The sequence below is a fragment of the Eumetopias jubatus genome, unplaced genomic scaffold (genome assembly GCF_037043125.1).
Source record: "Eumetopias jubatus isolate StellerSeaLion01/CBP00866 unplaced genomic scaffold, mEumJub1_p1.0 scaffold_13, whole genome shotgun sequence".
Taxonomy (NCBI): domain Eukaryota; kingdom Metazoa; phylum Chordata; class Mammalia; order Carnivora; family Otariidae; genus Eumetopias; species Eumetopias jubatus.
The window spans coordinates 2,652,394-2,670,805 of NW_028274819.1; the positions used below are offsets into that span (position 1 = coordinate 2,652,394).

The 18,412-nt window shown below is 58.0% G+C and overlaps 1 protein-coding gene across 3 annotated transcripts in view; it reads right to left on the bottom strand.

Moving 5' to 3' along the window:
- The window catches only part of NADSYN1 (NAD synthetase 1), a 40,436-nt gene that overhangs the window by 13,341 nt on the left and 8,683 nt on the right, over positions 1-18,412 (bottom strand). For all 3 annotated transcript variants that reach the window (XM_088018066.1, XM_088018065.1, XM_088018067.1), the window contains exons 6-16: positions 14,326-14,377; positions 10,986-11,074; positions 10,742-10,859; positions 10,222-10,353; positions 8,280-8,354; positions 7,420-7,544; positions 6,872-6,920; positions 6,370-6,472; positions 5,775-5,943; positions 4,657-4,792; positions 3,855-3,961 (exon numbers count right to left, since the gene is read on the bottom strand). In XM_088018066.1, the coding sequence (XP_087874192.1) occupies positions 3,855-3,961; positions 4,657-4,792; positions 5,775-5,943; positions 6,370-6,472; positions 6,872-6,920; positions 7,420-7,544; positions 8,280-8,354; positions 10,222-10,353; positions 10,742-10,859; positions 10,986-11,074; positions 14,326-14,377 (1,155 nt within the window). The remainder of the gene's footprint in view (positions 1-3,854; positions 3,962-4,656; positions 4,793-5,774; positions 5,944-6,369; positions 6,473-6,871; positions 6,921-7,419; positions 7,545-8,279; positions 8,355-10,221; positions 10,354-10,741; positions 10,860-10,985; positions 11,075-14,325; positions 14,378-18,412) is intronic.

The following is an 18,412-nucleotide window of genomic DNA, read 5'->3' on the forward strand; positions in this document are numbered from 1 at the left end:
GGTGCCGCCTTGAGTGGGGCTCCTCCCATCCACCCCGAGGTGGTCGCTCCACCGCTCCCCCTCCTGTTGAAGGGGCGGCTGAGTGGGGACAGGGTCTGCTGGCCAGAGGGGACGATGGGCTCCATCCCACCGTGTGCCTCCTCCAGCCTGCTCCGAGAAGCACCGGGAGCTGACAATGTTCGGCTGGGACAGTGCGCTAACAGGCAGGTTCACGGGCTCCAACAGCCGGCCCCCTCCACTCCCGTGAGCACAGGTAACGCCTGACGGCTGCCACCTTCCTGTCCTCCCTCGGCCCATGTGCCCCTGCCCCCCAAGCCGAACCTCTCGGGGCCGCGTCCACTCCCCTCCTGCTCTCTCTCGAGCTTCGCCGCCAGCTCCCTGCCCTGGCCTCTCCAGTAAAAAGCCGCCAGTGCTCCCCACCCCCCACCTGAGTGACAAGCACCAGCCACCCCGAAACAGCCCCTCTGCCCGGCTCTGGGCGCCTGTCCTCCTGGTTCCAAGCGCACCAGCTGGGTGCTCAGCGGCAGCTTCCTCGTATCGGAATCTGGGCCCCCCAACCCACTCCCTTCTCTGTCAACATTCAGTCCCACAGGCCCAGCTGCCCTCGTAGCTTTAAATGGCATTTCGCCGTCTGCAGACTTCCAGATTTGGGGGTGCGGCTCACACCGGGGCTCCAGAATCCCCGTATGACTGCCCACCACACACCTCCGTGGGCGTGCCTGGAAGACGTGTCAAAGCCGACGTTCCCGGCACTGGACCCTGAGCTCCCCACCCGCTTCCTGCGCCTCCACATCTGGCCAAACGCCAGTCCGTCCTTCTGGCGGCTCGGGTTGGCCTGGGCATCCTCACCCCACGTCTGGTCCACCAGCAAATCCTGTCGGTTCTCCCTGTGATGCCAAAATACACCAGGAGCCAAGCACGCCTTGCCGTCCCCCGGCCCCACCCCCCAGGCAGCGTGAACTGGTTGGTGCTAAGCACTGCTCTCCTTCTGGGAGTGAAAGCCTGGTCCATGCCAGGGGGATGGTGCCCATGTGACCAGCCCCCGGCGCAACCCCTGGGCACGGAGTCTCTGACATGCTTCCGTGCTGTCACAGGTGTGGCCGGGGGAGGAAGCACATTGGTGACGCTCCCCTGGGAGATGATTCTGGAAGCCTGGGCCTGGTTTTCTCCATGTGCCTTCCACTCTACAACCTTTGGCTGTAATCAACCACAGCCATGAGTATGGCCCGATGCTTCGTCCGTCTCCCAGCGGATCACGGGACACGGGGTGACGGCTCATTCCTGCAGGCTCCACTGCACCAGGACGCGGAGTCTGTGGCTTACCCGGCCTCTGCCGCGTGCTCACTCCTCCTCACCTCTCCTTGCGGCTCCTCAGCTCCCGCGTCCCTCTCTCTCTGCCACCCTCGCCCGGCTCCCATGCTCCACACGCATATGCAGCTGGACACGGCTGGCTGCAAAGTGCAACCCCACCTCCGGGGCGTCCTTAGGGCTGGCGCTGCCCGCCTGGTTCCCTGACCTGTCTCGCTCGCTCGTCACCACTCCCCTCAAATGCCCACCACCCGCCCCGCACCCCCGCTCGGCTGGTGACTGCTTCCTGCCTCGAGAGGGCAGTCGCAGCCCCAACCCTATACCCCCCCCCCCCCCCCCCGCATCTGGGCCGTCCGCTCTGCGGCCTCCTGCTGCTCCGTGGACACACTAGCTGGGCTCCCAATAAAGCCGGCCCCTCGCCTGGCCGCCCGCTCCCACCTCGTGACGGCACAGCAGCTGTCCACCCACGTCCCCCTTCCTCATCAGCAACGGCTAGACCTCTCTCATCAAACCTTAAGAAAACACCTTCCCCTGTCTCACTGCTCCTGCCAGCTTCCACCCTGCACCTCCCCTCTCCTGCAGGTGAAACTTCTAGAAAGAGCCGACCCGCGGTCCTCACCCACCACTCTCCTCCAACCTGTCCCAGCTGGGCTCCCGGGACCTCCCTCGGACAAGATGGGGCTTGCAGACAGGTGACAACCGCTCTCTGTCCCGGTGGGCTCTCACCACAGGACATTTGCACAGGCTGTTCTCCTGGCTGCATTTCCCCTCCTCCTTTACAAACCAACTTTTCAGAGAGGCCTTCCCTGGCCACCCTACTTACAAGCCCAAATGCCCAAACTCTCCCCGCGCCTACCCTGGTTTTCTCTGTACGCTTTCCACTTCCTACATACGTGATTAATTTTCCTATTACCTGTCTCCTTCCACTAGAATAAAATGGGAATTAGTTTGCTGTTTTTTTCACAGCATCAAGAAGAGCACCTGACATGGGGCACACGTTTTATCAATTCCTTGAGTGAGCAAATCAGAACGCGACGGAACCAAAGTTAGGATGAGAAGTAACATTTAAACGAGAACCAGCACAGCAGAGACTCAGACTGGAGGCTCTACCCCGGTATGTGAGCAACGGAGGGATCGTAGACAGGGACGCAGCGAGGACAGTCGTCCCAGCGGGGACAGGAAACAAAGACAACAGGGGAAGCACAACTGAAAAGTTTCTGCAGCTGTAGACAGACTTCTATGTCCCCGTAAGAGAGGCCTAGCTTTTAGCCTGGCTTTAAGCACCCAGAAGCCCATTCCCACCCTGGAATAAAAAAATCACTGTTATTTTTTGCTTAAATATTAAATTCCAGAAGACAACGGATAAAAATTGTGATGGGAAATATTGCAATAAAATAATTATGGTAGTGGCACCGTATCAAACATGACAAGTCAAACTCGTGTTCAAAAGCAAACAAAACAGAACACACCAATATTCTCAACTACATCAGGTTCGGGATATGCACCAGCCGTCACACCCCACCTGAAAAATCCTTTCCTTACAGAAACACCAGAGGTAACAAAAAAAGCAATGGAAATTGACAAAATGTGAACGAGAATGGGGAGAATTTTTTACCAGCTAAAGGGTGCTAATTTCAAATTGTCATAAGTAGGAAATAGGATCCAAAAGTACAATAATATTTAACAGAAAACACGTTTGCAGACGTGCAAGGACCTAGAAAGATTTAAGACACTCATGATACAGCTAGAAAGATGGATGGATGGATGACAGATGAGTGGACAGACTGATGGACAGATGGGTGGGTGAGTGGGACAATGGATGGACGGATGGGTGGGTGGGTGGATGGACAGATGGACGGATGGACGGATAGATGGATGAATGGATAGGTGGGTGGATGGACAGATGGACGGATGGACGGATGGATGGATGGACTGATGCACAGATGAATAGATGAATAAATGACAGATACATTTCTTGGCCCCCTCTGCTAACAAGGCCCGCCGGAGAGAAACGGAGAAACCAAGGCTGGAGGAGTCCTCCCAGCTTCCGCTGCTCACCCTAACAGTCAGCTGAAATTTATCTAGAGAACAATAGAGAGACTCTGAGTTTTTTCGACCAGTGAGCAATACAAGAAAGTATTTCAAATCCACATCAGAGATGAGATATCTGCTTGGGAGTGAAAATTGGACAGAGCAAGGACCTAGGACGCAGAGGAACTGCCCAGGAGAGAGATGGGTGAAACCAAGAGAGGTGGGGTGGGGAGACAGATTCCAGACCCAGTGCAAAGGAAGAGCCCCAAGGCGGGTGCAGCTGGTCTGAGCCGGGCCGGTGGCTGGGGAGCCAGAAGGAAACGGTGCTGACCTGTCTCCACATCCGAGTCATCGGGAAGGTTTGAAGTAATGACGTGGCCTGTGCTGCGGGGTGATGTGACCCTCACAATGTGTGTCTTGCAGACGCAGTGAGAACGGGCGGGGGCCTGGAAACACCGTCTTGGGGAGCACGCACCCTTGGAGATCTGGGGTGCTCGGGAGTCGGGCACACGCACCTCTCATCCACGTTGGCCGATCCGAGCACCAGCAGTCCACCGTGAGCACCCCGGGCCCAGAGGCTCAGCTGAGCGAAGAGATAGGCCACGACCATCCTTAGCCGAGCCTGGGGGACACGACAGGAAACGTCACCCTATGCTGGACATGGGAGGACACACGCACACTGGCCCCTGCCCCCCATACAGCTCCAGGGAAAGGGGCTCCAAGTAGCGTAGATTTCTAGCGTCCAGAGAAAGCAGGGTCCTCCGGGCCTGACCGCTGCCACGACACTCAGGAACGCGTGGCGGGCGGCACCGCATCCCAGACAGACGGACCCGGAGCCGGGGAGCCGAGAGAGCTCCGGGCGGGATGGGGCTGCAAAGAAATCTCGGCCCCTTTTTGCACCCCCTTCACAGCCAGCGTTTCTGGAGGAGGGAAGGCCGCTGTGACCAAAAGAAAAGGGAGAGAGATGGGACAGCGCACAGCAGCTGGAGCCCAGGGTCCCTCTTTTCCTCCACCAACCAGCCAGGGTCTGGCTCCCCTGCGGGAGCCCCAGAGCTGGGGTGTGTGGAGCCACTCCCTGAAGATGCAGAACCCTCACACCTGCGTGTGCACGTCTCCCCCACCAGCTCTAACGCACACGCTTGTGCACTCACACGCAAGCACACAAGCTTCCACCCAGGCAGCACTCTTGGACAACCCTGCGTCCTCTAGTTCTTGCACACTCACACACGGGTGCACGCACACCCTCAGCCTTGTCCATGAGGCCCCGGGCTCCCTGCGGCTCCCGCGCGGGGACAAGGGCCTGGCTGGGAGGCTCACCTGCACATTCTGCAGGGCCAGGTTCTCCCTGCTGCTTCCTCCGTGAACCGCGAACAGAGGCCTTTTACCCGTCACCAGGCTGAAGATGCCCATGACGGCCTTCACCGCTGGGTCGATGTTGAGACCGATGTGGTGGCTGCCGGGGAAAGGGCAGGGTGGGTGTGCACGGGTGTGTGCGTGCACATGTGGTAAAACACACGTAACCCCGGATTCACCATTCCAGCTGTGTGAAAGCGCATGCTCGGGGTGAGCTCACGGTGCTATGCAGCCAGCATCTCTATCCGGTTCCAGAACGCGCCTGTGCCCCAGGGAGCCCGGTGCCCGTCTGCACCCGCCCTGCTCTCTGTCCCTGTAGGGTTGCCTATTCTGGGCATTCCCGTGGTCCCTGATGCTTAGCGCCTGGCGGATTTCACCGAGCATCACATTTTCCAGGGTTGTCAAGAGGTAGCAGGTGTCAGAGGGTCCTTCCTTTCTGAGGCTGACAGATACCCCATTCTCTGCCCAGAACTCATCTCGTTTACTCATCCATCCGTCACCCAACAGCTCGAGCTGCTTCTGCGCTCGGGCTACTGCGTGAGCCTGGGCACAAATGTCTGTTTGAGCCCGTTTTCAGCTCCTTGGGGGACGCGGCCAGGAGCAGCACGGCTTGGGGGCTTTAGTTGAGCTCGGCACAGGCAACGGGCAGCTCTGCACTGTTCCCCAAGCGGCAGAAGAAACGAAGAGCCCGAATGGACCGAGGCGCCCCATCGGGAGAGAGGCCGCCCCTCCCCCTTCCCCAGGTACAGGAAGCCCGCTGGGTGGGAGAGGGTAGCGGCCAGCACAGAGCCTGCACACTCCCCAGAGTGGTGAGCGGGGTCCCGGGCTCCTACACGGGGGCGCCCACGAGCCCTGCTGGCTGGCGCCTAGGATGCAAGGATGAAGGGAAGGACGGGTGGCAATCAGACACAGCTAGGCTCTGGGTGGAACGGAAATGGTCTCCCTAAAACCTGGTTCACGAGAGACCGTAGCAACCTGCTCAACCCTGGACACGCATCTAAGCATGAGTGTGGGCTTGGGCGGGGCCTCAGGTGGCGCGGGTCCCGCTGCAGCAGCCCCCCAGTGCCGGCCACCCCCTCTACCTTCCGATCTGCCGGGCCAGCTCCCGGGCTCTGTCACACGTCTCCTGGGACGAGTTCTCACTGGCCATGTAGCAGGTGGTCAGCACACGCCCGCAAAGCTCCCGGGGGTCCTGGGGGGTGTAGCTGAGCTGGTCCACGATGACCCGGACGTCAGCCAGCACCTCCTGGTCTGAAAACCACCAGACGGCGGGTAGCAGGTAGCGGCCCCTGGCTGTGCACGGGGCTCAGAGCCCAGTCCCTCCCTTCACTCAGGCAGTGTCTCCACCTACAGAACCTCTCCCTCGTGTTTCTGGCGGGCACGCCAAGGGGATGTTTGACACAGGGTGCACGGGGGAGGATTCTGACCCGGGTTTGCCTGAGCCCGAGGCCGGGGCCACACTGCCAGCGCCCAGCAGCAGGCGGAAGGCTTGATGGACACGGCCACATGGGCCCGAGCCCCAAGAAGGGGCTTTAATGGCCTGCTGTCCCCAGGTCCTGCTGGGACATCTGAGCACATCTGCAGAGCCTCCTTCCCCCATGATGGCCAGGACCCGGGGTTCTCCTCAGCCCAGTCCCCACCCCTGGAACCTTGCTTAGACCAGCGGACGCCACCTACTTCCGTGCTTCACGGCCTCGCAGACCTGGTGGCACATGGAGTAGACGAGGCAGGCGGTGGCTGCGCTGTCCACCCCGCCGCTCAGGGGCAAGAAAAACCCGGCCTGGAACGGGCCAACCAAAGGCAGGTGTGAGCAGAGCCTCGGAGGAGCAACTTAGCCCAAACTTAGCCCAGCTCCACCCACAGACGGTGGAGGGGAACAAAGATGCGCCACACATTTCAGACGGGTTTTCCAGAAGGAAAAGAGCCCTCTCGCCGTGAAGGGCTGTAAAGGGCATCTAGGACTCGCTCTGCCCAGTACAGACATCAGGTGCACGGGACCAGCAGGCGATGCTGTCTCATCACTCTGAGTGTCATCAGACAGGACTCCAGAGATGGAGCCAAATCTCCGTGTGCCCTCTGGCCTCTGCCTCACATAGACTAAGCTCCTGATGGACGCAGCATGAAAAAAAGAAAATCCCTAGGCTGCCATGGAATCAACCACAAGCACTGGACATCTTACCTGCCGGCTGCGTCTCAGAAAGTCCCAGAGCCAGCACGCGGGTCCGAGGCTGGAGAGCAAGGGGACACGTGAGGTCTGGGAGCCGCTGACCCGGTCTGCAGTTTACCTGGGGGCAGGGGCCCAGGCAGGAGCAGCACCAAGCAGAACTGCCAGGGGGAGGGGCCCTCCCGATTCACCAAGTCTCTGTGTTAAGCGCTTCACGGGAATTAATGCATTTTTGTCTCCCAATGGCCCTGCGAGGTAGGTGATTATCTTTTGGCCCCATTTTGAAACAGAAAAACTAAGACACGAAAAGGAAAGGACAAGCAGGGCCTCTGTGCCCAAGGCCCCAGCACCAGGACGCGGCAGGGCTGGGTGAAGAAGCCAGGCCGACTGGCTGCGCCCCCGACGCCCTCAACCCTGATGCCGCACGGCCTCCTCCTCACTGAATGGCCACCCCGGGCAGGTTCTGGGAACCAGCCGCCCACAATGCTCCGGCCCCTGCCCCCTGGCATGGTGCCCCGGGACCAGCACCACCCCCTCCCTCCCTGTGGGCAGAGGCCGCCCACCTGATCTCCTCCGCGGGACTGTGGTACTTCCACTCGACGGGCTCTGACGGCGGCTCCAGCAGGTCCTCGTGGCACGAGAGGGCGAAGTCCACCTTCACGCGGGGGTAGGGGCTCACCTTGCTGGCCTGCTGACGGAGATTTGCGACAACATGACGCCCCCGCAGCAGCAAGCCCCTGGGAACGGGCCTCGGAGCCTCAGTGGTGCCGTGGCTCCAAGCGGGATGGCTGGAGTCAGAAAGACAGATAGGACCCAGTGTTGGAAGCCTCGGACGTGGGGGGGCCTCTGCTGCGGATGGTCTGACAGGCCCTCCCAGACGAACGCACGGGGTGGCCGTGTGGCCCAGCAGCTCCCCTCCCAGGTGCACACCCGAGAGAAACCGTCCTCACGAGACCTCGTACACACGTTTGGAGAGCATCATTCATCACATAAAACAGACACGGTCCCCGTGTCCTCAGCGGCGGCTGGATCATCACCGTGTAGCACGCCCGTTCCGTGGGCCATTGTTTGGCTGTAAAAAGGCACGAAGCCCTGACAGCTGCTGGACAGGGACCCTGCGGACGTTGTGCTCAGTGACAGAAGCCAGATGAAATTTCATGTACGTGCAACGCCCACAACCCAGAGACCAAAGGCAGGCTGGTGGCTGTGCGGGGCAGGAGGGGGCTGCAGAGCGAGGCTAGCCGCTCTGAGTTTCTTTTGTGCTGACGTGCGGACGGCTGCACAACCCCATGAGGATGCCCGAAACCACTGCACCGCGGTGTGGCACGGGAATAACAGCTCAATAACGCAATCAGTAAATAAAGAATTTAAGAAGAGTCCCCGGGGCGTTGTCAGGCACCAGCGTGTGTCCCTACGAACTCACCGCCAGGTTGCGAGACGAAATCTCCGCCCTGTAGCTTCGGACGTCCTCCAAATCCAACGTTGCGGTGAGGACTTCCTAGAGAAGGGGTTTCAAAGAGAAAGCGTGTCTCCTGTTTCTCCCACTCGCACATGTGATTTGGCTGTTCTCATGGGTGTGCCAAATTGCACAGAGTCACGCCTTCTAAGGCAGGACTGGGGACCTGTGGGCTCCCAGGGGCCCAGGGAGAGGGGACAGCCAGTGTTGTTGCTGACCCAAAGCCCTTCCCTCTCGCTGTTGCCCCCAGAGCCCCCAGTGAACTCAGACACGTGGCAGCCTCAATCATGGCACAGGACCCGATTCTGCCGCGGGCTTCTGCCGCGGACTTCTGAGACAGCTTCTCCCCTCTTAAAACGACTCTCGGGAACAAGGGCCCCTTTTCTGCTTCACTCGTGGCTGTGTGGAGATGAGATGGCCAGAGCTGCTGCAGCCACCCTGTGACCAGGAGGAGAGGCAAGCCCAGATCCAAGCCCACACAGAGGAAGGCCGGGTTGGAGTACGGCAGAGAGGTGGAGCCACAGACCCGGCGATCTGCGCCAGGGGCCTGGATGTGCTGCCTGTGTGATCGCGGCGACACGTCCCTGCCTTCGCAGCCAGATGAGACAGGAGTATTACGAATAAAAAATACCACAAGACAGAAAAAGAATAAACTTTTAAAAAACAGTAAAAAAGAAAAAGTTTGAACTCATTTATATTATTCCTATCTTCATAAAAAATACTCCTAGCCAACTTATGTCACTAGAATATTGTGTCATTGCATGCAAGTCGGGGGCAGCAGGAGCTAGTCCTGTGCACCACTGCGTGACACAGGACACTCCTGCTAACAGGCCTGTGGGCATCTGCCGCTGTCAACACCGGGCCCGACCCAGGCTGGACACTTCCACAGAGAGAAGCAGAAAATGGAGCTCATCTGTCCTTCGGTCCTCCTGTCATTTCCCAAAGTGATGGGCCACCAAGGTGAGCTACCGTACTTTCCATGTGAAAAAGCCAAGGGAAGAGTGAAGCCACAAAAAAACAAAAACCAAAAACTCTGGCTTGAATCTTTTTCATGAGAAGAAGGTCCCATTCCACTTTTCCCCAAAACAGGTTAGCATCAACATAAACGCCTGACCGAGGCATCCACGGTGCCAGCCAGCCCACGAGGTTCAGAAGACCCCGAGGAGCATGTCCTAGGGCACGGTCTGCAACTCTGCCGCTCTGTGCGACGGCTCTGTGCGCCACGCGATCTCTTCTGATCATTTTGGGCGGATCACGGAGGACGTGGCAGGACAGCATGGCCCGAGGATGGTGATGCTCTCTCTCCCTGAACGCTCGGACAAAATCAGATAATTCCAGCCTGCGAGCCCCCTCGGGGAAAAGGGTGGCAACGGTCCTCGGGTTTTCGTGTGCTTACGGATCACCTGGGTATGTGCTTAAATTGCAGATCCCCAAGTATCCAGCCCTGAGGCCTGGCTGGGGCCCAGAGCCTGCAGGGACCCACACGCCTGCTTCTCCTGGTGCAGGTGACCCCAGTCCACTGCCAATCAGTCCTGGGCAAGGTGCCCGCGGCTCTGACATGCGGCCCAGTGTCCGGGCCACATCGACCCGGCCTGAAGACAGCTGAGCATTCCGACGTGGGGGCAGGGTGGTGTCAGGCCTACAGCTGACATGCACACGCCTGGACACGTGGGCAAGAGCGAGTGGGTCTCAAGTGGCCTCACCGAGCTCCCCTCTGCTCCCCTCCTGTGGATGAGGCCCCCCACCAAACGCCCCTCCTCGCTGTGAGGACCGGTGCCTGCTTATTCCCGAGGCGGCTCCAGCTCCACGTCCTCCCGGGGGACCCAGGGGTCCCTTGCTCTGCTGTCACCACACAGCCTGCTCCCCCTGGCGCAGTCACTCCCAGGGGCGTGCGTGAGCTCACTCTTACCACGTCGTCCAGGGAGAACTGGGCCCCCTGCGCAAAAATGCGGCCGTTCATCGCGATCAGGGCGCAGCCGTCGTAGTAGAGCCGGTCCCCGTCACAGCCCTTCTGATTGGCCAGCAGGTAGATCCCCCCGTTCTGAAAACGCGAGTGGCAGCGGGATGTCACCTGCCCTTCCTCGGCCCTCCCGCCACACCATAAATAGCGCCCCTGCAGGGAAACTGCCTGCACGCAGCGGGGACCTGGGGGTGTGAGCCCGTGGCCACTGGACGCCGCGAACCAGGTGCCCTGCTCTACAGGCAGGGGTAGGAGCACCTGCCTCCCTGGGGTGCGGCCAGGGTTAAAGGAGGTCAGGCAGGTGGGGCCCCAGAAGAGGAGCCCGTGCACGTTTGCTGAGCACGGGCCACAACTACGGGCACCGATGCCCACCACGCATCCTTGCCGCCTGGGCTCTGGGGACTCGGGCGTGTGGGACGCGGCGCCAGCTCGCAGCATGCACGCTCCAGCCTCGTGGCCCAACACCTACCTTGGTGGTGGCCATGGTCACCAGATCCACCCTGGCGTGGGCTTTGCGCAGCACGTGGTGGCTGCCCGAGGCGTTGGTGAAGATCTCCACGCCGTCCAGACCCATGTCCACATGCGGGCTGTGGGCAGAGGCGGTTGACAGGAAGTGACAGGCTGCGCGCCCTGCCCTGCCCTCCCAGCCCCGATGTCTCCACAGCCCAAGGCCACGCCGCCAGGGCTGCCATGCACATGGGGCCGAGGCTGACCTGTGGGGCGTCCAGAGCTCCTCGCAGATCTCGCTCCCGATGCAGGTGTCCCAGGTGGCCAGTACTGCGTCTCCAAAGGGCACCGTCTCCTGCAGTCGGAGGACAAAGTGCACGAGATCCCTCGGCCATGGTCCGTCCGGGCTGCGCCCTGACCTCGCTGCCTTTCTTCTCCTCCCAGCCCCAGCGTGGGAGCATTCCCAGCCCGGGCAGCCCGGCACCACAGGGAAGCTCACTAGCCGGATGCTGTGCTCTGCATGGCTGCAGGGCTCACTGTGGCTGTGACAAACTGTCACTCCACTCTTCAAGTTTCCTTGGCACAAATCCCCACGGTCATCTTCGTTATTAAGAGTAAAGGGTCTCAGGGCGCCTGGGTGGCTCAGTCGTTAAGCGTCTGCCTTCGGCTCAGGTCATGATCCCAGGGTCCTGGGATTGAGTCCCGCATGGGGCTCCCTGCTCGGCGGGAAGCCTGCTTCTCCCTCTCCCACTCCCCCTGCTTGTGTTCCCTCTCTTGCTGTGTCTCTGTCAAATAAATAAAATCTTAAAGCAAAAAAAAAAAGAGTAAATGGTCTCATTTAGCTGGCCGTGGCACCGTGCACTTTTTTGCGTCACCCACACTCTCACCAGTCTGACCAGGTGGTCCCACCCCTGTGCCTGGAAGGACCTGAGGCTCATTTAAGAAACCTGAGCAAAGTCACCCAGCTCCCGAGTGGCAGGGCCAGAGTGCAAGTGTGTCCATCAGTAAGAACCACATTTACAAGCCACGCATGGCGGGAGCTCCCCGGGCAGGGGCAGAGCCACCCCGGGCTGCCAGACAGTCTGAGGAGGCCCTGAGCCTACCACGCGCTGACGGGTCACGTGGGTGTGGGATGCTGCGGCGGCACGCTGACGCTCTGGTACAGGCCAGCCTCGGTCCAACTTGGCTACCTCCCTTCATCCCAGTGTTACAGAAGTGCCATCCCCTTGTTCAGCCAAGAAATAATCCCGAGGCCTGGAACACATCCTAGAACACTTGGCTTGGGCTCCCTGATGTGTGAGTTCGACACCCTTTACTGCTGACGGTGAGAGCCACAGTGTAAACCTGGCCCTTTCTTCTCTGATGCGTCCTGCTCCGGACAAGCTCACTGTTCGCTGTGGCTGTGAGGAGAGCCCTAACCCAGGACCCTCGTTGGCCGCCATGGGACTGCGGCGCCCCTGCACCCCTGGCAAACGTGAGCACATGGGCACGGCTGGAATCCACAAATCGTGAGAAAGCTCAGAGCAACAGGCTGGTAAACCATATATCCGAAGCCACGCTCACTGACTACCCCCCGGCCTGAACTGTCCACATGGAGCGGGTCCTGGGCTGTCCTTGCCTTGTTCCTGGACACACCCCTGAACCTTAATCCCGTTACCCGGGCCTTCAATCAACTACCAGGCAAAACCCTTCCAACTGCAGACTCTGTCCCACGTCAGCCTAGTGCATCTCCACTGGGATGGGTTTTAGGACATACTGCGATCCCAGAAGAATGAAATGGGGAGCATCCTACTGTCAGGACCGTCGCAGACACGTCTGTTTCAGACACACACACACACACACACAGTCTGTTCTGGGTCACGACGATTTCAAAGCGTGCTCACTGCTGCAGTTCATGGTCAAATGAGTTTCCAGGTCACTTCGGAGGTGACCAGACCTGGCTGGGAGTCCCTGCCCAAACCTCAGCCGTGCCATCCCTGACTGTCTGCGCAGGAGGCGCCGAGCCCAAGCTGGCCTCTGGAAGGGCCTCGCTCACGAATCAAAGCTCGTGCCAGAAACACAGTCCAGCTCCCGAGCAGAGGTAGCCTCCATCCGGGGGCCAGGGCGGCCACTGTCCTCCAGGGAAAAGGCAGGAGGAAGCCACCGATGGCCAAGAGGCAAATGGAGCCAGGCCCTGGTGGGAATCCGGGGAGAGGAACCGTGCTCCAGCGCAGGTCCGTCCCTAAGCTCCAGCTGCATCCCTGCGAACCCCTCCACCGGAGAGATTCTGTAAATCGCCACGAGCTACCTGGAGTGTAGTCATTAGGGGTACAGAGAACTCGGTGTTGTGGGCTCAACTGTGTCCTGCTCAGATTCCTATGTTGGAGCCCTGACCCCCAGCACCTCAGAACCTGACCGTATCTGGAGCTGGGGCCTTTACAGAGGTGATCGAGGTGACACGGGGTCACCGGGGTGGCCCTGATCCCATGTGACCGGAGTCCTTACCAGAAAAGGACATCAGGACCCAGACCTGCACGGAGGGACGACCCCGTGAGGACCCAGGGAGAGCACGCCGTCCACACACGAGGACAGAGGCCTCGGGAGGACCCCGCCCTGCCCGCGCCTGCACCTCGGGCGTCGGCCTCTGGGACTGAGAGTTATCTGCTATTCAACAACGTCCCCTCCATCTGAGGTGCTTTTTTATGGCAACCTGAGCAAATTAATATACCTGGCGACCAGCATGGGAACTGAGGCAGAACTAGAGAAGTCAGGGCCCCCCTAGAGCACCCTCTCTGTGCCCCGGCTTCCAACCACCTGTGGGAAGTGGAGAGAACAGGGTTCCAGCTGTCACCCCAGCAGCTTCCCGTAGGAAGAGGGTGGACGCGGCCCCCAGATCAGGCTGGACGATCACAGCTCTGAAGGCCGGGCCAGCCAGGTCCAAAACACATGACAGATGTCCAATGCTGGTTCTTCAGACTGAATAGGGAACCACGTAAAGTCTTCCTAAAGTTTTGTAACTAGAACCCCTCCCCCTGCCCAAACTTGGCTTCTTGGGTGGTCCCTTGGCCCGGGCAGCAGTCCCAGCAAGAAAGAGCCCGCTGGGTTGCCTGGGTCGCTCAGTCGTTGAGCGTCTGCCTTCGGCTCAGGTAATGGTCCCAGGGTCCTGGGATCGAGCCCCGCATCAGGCTCCCTGCTCAGTGGGAAGCCTGCTTCTCCCTCTCTCTCTCCCCCTGCTTGTGTTCCCTCTCTCGCTGTGTCTCTTTCTGTCAAATAAACAAAATCTTAAAAAAAAAAAAGAAAGAGCCTGCTAAGGTGGGGTGGGGACCCCTCCCCCAGCTCCCCGGGGTACCCCAGCTCCCCTGGTATCCCAGCAGGTGAGCCGGAGGAGAGAGAGAGGCACGAACAGGCAGAGCATCACTGACGTAAGAGAAAGGAGGCGCCCAGCACGCCCCGGGGTTCCAGCCTCCCTACTTGCACAGGAATCTCTCCCCTTGTTTGGTTTTATTCCTTCACCAGTCAGGGTGGGTTCTGGGGCCTTGACCCGAACGGTCCTGCCCCACATGGTGCCCTGTTAGCCTAGAACAGTGACATCTGGCTGGAAAATGAGATCTACTCCCAGACACTCACCTGCTTTGTCACGTCCTGTATCATCCGGGGGAGAAAATACTCCTCTGTTTGCCTGGGGAGGGAAACACCACAGACCTGAGGACGAGCATCTTGGAAAGCAGGACAGATGGCATCCCAATGCGAGCAAATGCCAACACGGGAGCTTTGAACCCACGAATCGGCAGAGGGCTGTCAGCTGCTCACACGTGCCTCAACTATCCCTTCAGAGAAAGGGAAGTATGTAGGGTGAACACAGAAAGCTCCGGTGCACTTTCCTTGTGGACACCATGGTGCCCAGGGGGCTCCGACTGACTCGGCTTCCCCGCGCCTTGCTGTCCAGAGCTCCTGAGACACGTCACAGGCATTCTCTACAGGGTGGTCACGTTTCCCCAGGGAGAAATCCAGCTGGAATTCCTGATCAAAGTTTCTGAGTCCAAAAGATCACACTGCATTAACCCAACGCACAACTGCAAACCCATGTTATCACCGAGATGATAGTCTCCCGACGGCACAAGACGGACAGAGTCTGATACACAACTTCGGTACAAGGCCTCCCAAGGGGCTACGCGGAGAGCTAGAATGTAAGAAATAACAGGGTTCACAGATCCGACCTCAAATAGGCTGTTACAAGACGCACCACTAAAACGTTTATTTACGTATATTTCTTTTTTCTTTCTGAGAAATGCACAAGAACCTTCCAGGATGACTTTAGCAGCTTTTACTTAAATTGTAACGCTCAGAAATTGGAGGGTGCTGCCTTCTCTCCTGAGCTAAGGACGGGGACAGGGACACTCGACGCTGCTGACCTCCAAGCCGCCCTGCCATCCCACAGTGAACTCTCTATCCACCGTGGGCAGGTTTGTTCTCGGCGATGTCACTATGTCAAAATTCTCTTTAAGGGGAAGACCCCCCACCCCCCACCAAGGTTCCTCCTTTCCTCTCCTTCCCCTCCACCCCCACCAAGACCCACTGAGTACCAGACGAAAGCAACACCACCAGGAGATGGTATGGGCTCACCTCCATGACCACTCTCTGCTCCAAAGCCAGTGAGCACCTCGTAGGTGGCCGGTGAGCTTTTCCAGGGTTCATCAAGAGCCAAAATATCATGAGTAAAAGTCCCGCACTGTAGCCTGTCACCCAAAGCCTAGCTCAGGCTGGTCCGACTTCCTCCCACGGTCCCCACACCTGACTCCTCTGCATGGCCTGAGCCTTTCTCTAGCTGGATGCCCTTTCTTCCCAGCCAACATCCTATGGAAAAAACCTCACTGCGGACTCCTGCCAAGAAACCAGTTTTGGCCATGCTGATTGCAAGCCTTCTCTACCCCCAAGGAGCTACAAGAGCCCCTGTGATCTCTGTCTCACTGTGCTTAAATTTGGGGGTACATCTAAAAACATAAGGGAAATGAGCAGATTCTTAAATTTCCTGCAGTCAAGACCCAGGTTATTTTTTTCTGTTGTCTTAGGAGACCTGAACTGTCATGTGGTCATTACCGAGGTGGGGACAAAGTAACATGCCCAGTTATGGAAACCACACTGGCACAGCGCCCAGAGGGTAAAAATCTCTCGTTTCCACGGTGCCTAAGTGTGAGCTGGCTGCTCCAGCTCGGTGCCCGCCACCACCCCTTCCAGGGGCACAATCAGGAGAGCGACCGTCTGAGGGAGCCACCATGAGGCCCACACACCACACGACAGAGATGGGCGATCCCAGACTCCCAGGAAATTCAGAGACAACATGCCCCAATAAAAGATCTCAAAGAAGAGACGATCAGACAGTGGAAAAAGAAAAAGCAAGCCTGCAAACGGTGAAAAGGATCTGAAAAACTGCAAACGTGCACAGATCTGAAGAACGGAGCCTCCTGCGAGCACGGCACAGAGGACAGATTTAGGGGAATGAACCCCAAGGGAAAATACAGGTACGTGGGCAGAGAGCAGACGAAAGACTGGGGCCTGTGATGGCCGACATCGAAGGCTCCTGGACAAGAAGAGCAAAGAACAAAGGCCTCTGAAAATGTTCCCAAAATTAAAGTCCCGACAGTAGGAGCACCTGGGTGGCTCAGATGGTTAAGCGTCTGCCTTCGGCTCAGGTCATGACCCCAGGGTCCTGGGATGGAGCCCTGCATCAGCTCCCTGCTCAGCAGAGAGTCTGCTTCTCCCCCTGCCCCTCCCCCTGCTCGTACAATCTTGCTTTCTCTCGAATAAATAAATCAATCTTTAAAAAAATTAAAGTCCTGATGGTCAGGTCAAAACCACTGGGCACACATGGTTAGGACAGCAGAGGCCCAGCACGGACGAAGCCCTGCCCGCGGAGGAATGGCCCCGCTGGCAGCTTCGCACCCTTATGGCCGGCGGTCGGTGCACCTGCTCTCGGCCTTGACGTGACTCACACTGTCCCCACTCTGTCCACACCCTGCTGCTTGCTGTGGATGTCCCGCCTCACCCCTGCCTCATCCCTGTGAGGTGCCCACAGGCTCAAGGCACACGGCGGGGGCGGGGGGGCGCTGCCCTCTACAAGACCCCTTAAAGCGGCGCCCTCACCAGGACCTGGCACTCTCCAACCTTTTAATTTTACCGCTTGGGGGGCACAGGAAGAAATCTCACCACGGTGCCTGTTGATATCGGCCTGATTTCTAGCAATATCCAACATCGATTCACACGTTTGTTTTTTGTTTCTATCAAATTTCTCCTTTGCTCTTTGTACCTTTATTTTTCTGTTTGAGTTTCTCTGAATATTTTTTCTGTTTTTATTGATTCAGGAGTCATTTAAATCCCTGAGCAATAACCTTTGGGCATTCGGCAAATATTTGCTGGGTCCCCACCACCTGCCAGCACCCTTCTCAGAACCGAGGAAACCACAAGGACACGGATGCCATGTCAACACCTGCCACGCACCACGCTCAGCGCTTTACACACAGACTCTGTCATCCCCACAACCACAGCCCTACGGGATCACCGCCGTGACTGTCCCCAAGGCGCAGAGAGATCGGGTCGCTCTGCTGGCCCGAAGTGGCCCAGCTGAGTGGCAGAGGCAGGTCTGACCTCCCAACTCCAGAGATACCTGCTCTGTAAGGGCTGCAAACTAGCCCCTGTGCGGGTCAGTCAAGGAGGGTGCTCAAAAAAGGTGCTTTACATACGAAAGCATGAGAAAATGAGAAACAGCTCTCAAAATGAAAAATAAGATAGCTAAATTTAAATTTCAGTAGAGACAGAGAGTAAGATGATGGAACCTTCTAGAATGTGGGAAAGAAAAGCTAAGACGACTAGAGAAATGGTCCAGGAAATCGAATCCCCGGTCAAGAGGCGTTCCAGAAACAGAAAATAGAACAGAAACTCGCCCAGAAAGGACAGCCTTTCCCAAAACTAAGGGACCAGGGTCTCTGCGTCAGAGGGCCACAGAGGGCCTCACACGAGGGCCCAAAGACCCACACCAAGGCCCATATAACAAAATTTTAAAAGACCAAAGATGAAGAGAAGCTTCTCCACGTGCCCAGAAGAAAAGAAAATCATCACATGAGAGTGAAGACTCCGAGTAGCGCCAGGCTTCTCCCCAGCAAGAGCACAAGCCAAAGGCAATCCTATACATGATACGTTTAAAACCATGCAGAAAAGTTATTTTTAACCTAGGATTTTTTTTTTTAATTCTGCAAAACTATTCATCACGTGTACGAGTCCAACAAAGACGTCTGCAAGCAGGCAAGATGTTAAAAAGTTCACCTTTGGTGGATCGTTGCTTAGAAAGTAGGACGTTATGATTTATCATAAGAAATATATTTGGTCTTCCTGGCACTGAGCTCCTAAAGCCCTTGGATTTTCCGGAGATAAGAGCCGTAAAGGTGTTTTTACGTTAACGGTGCCAGTGGGAAAGGCCCTCTGGTTGCCAGGGGAGCCAAGCCAGGGATCAGGAAGTTAGAGCTTTTGGATCCACCTCCAGACCTGGGGAGGGAGCCAGACTGGGGGTTGAGTTCAGTGGCCAAAGGCCAATGATTTCATGAATCATGCCTTGTAACGAAGCCTCCAGAAAACTGCAAAGAATGAGGTTTGGGGAGTTCTTGGGTTGGCGACCATGTGGAGACCCGGGGAGAGCAGCGCACCTCCAGAGCCCGCCCCGTGC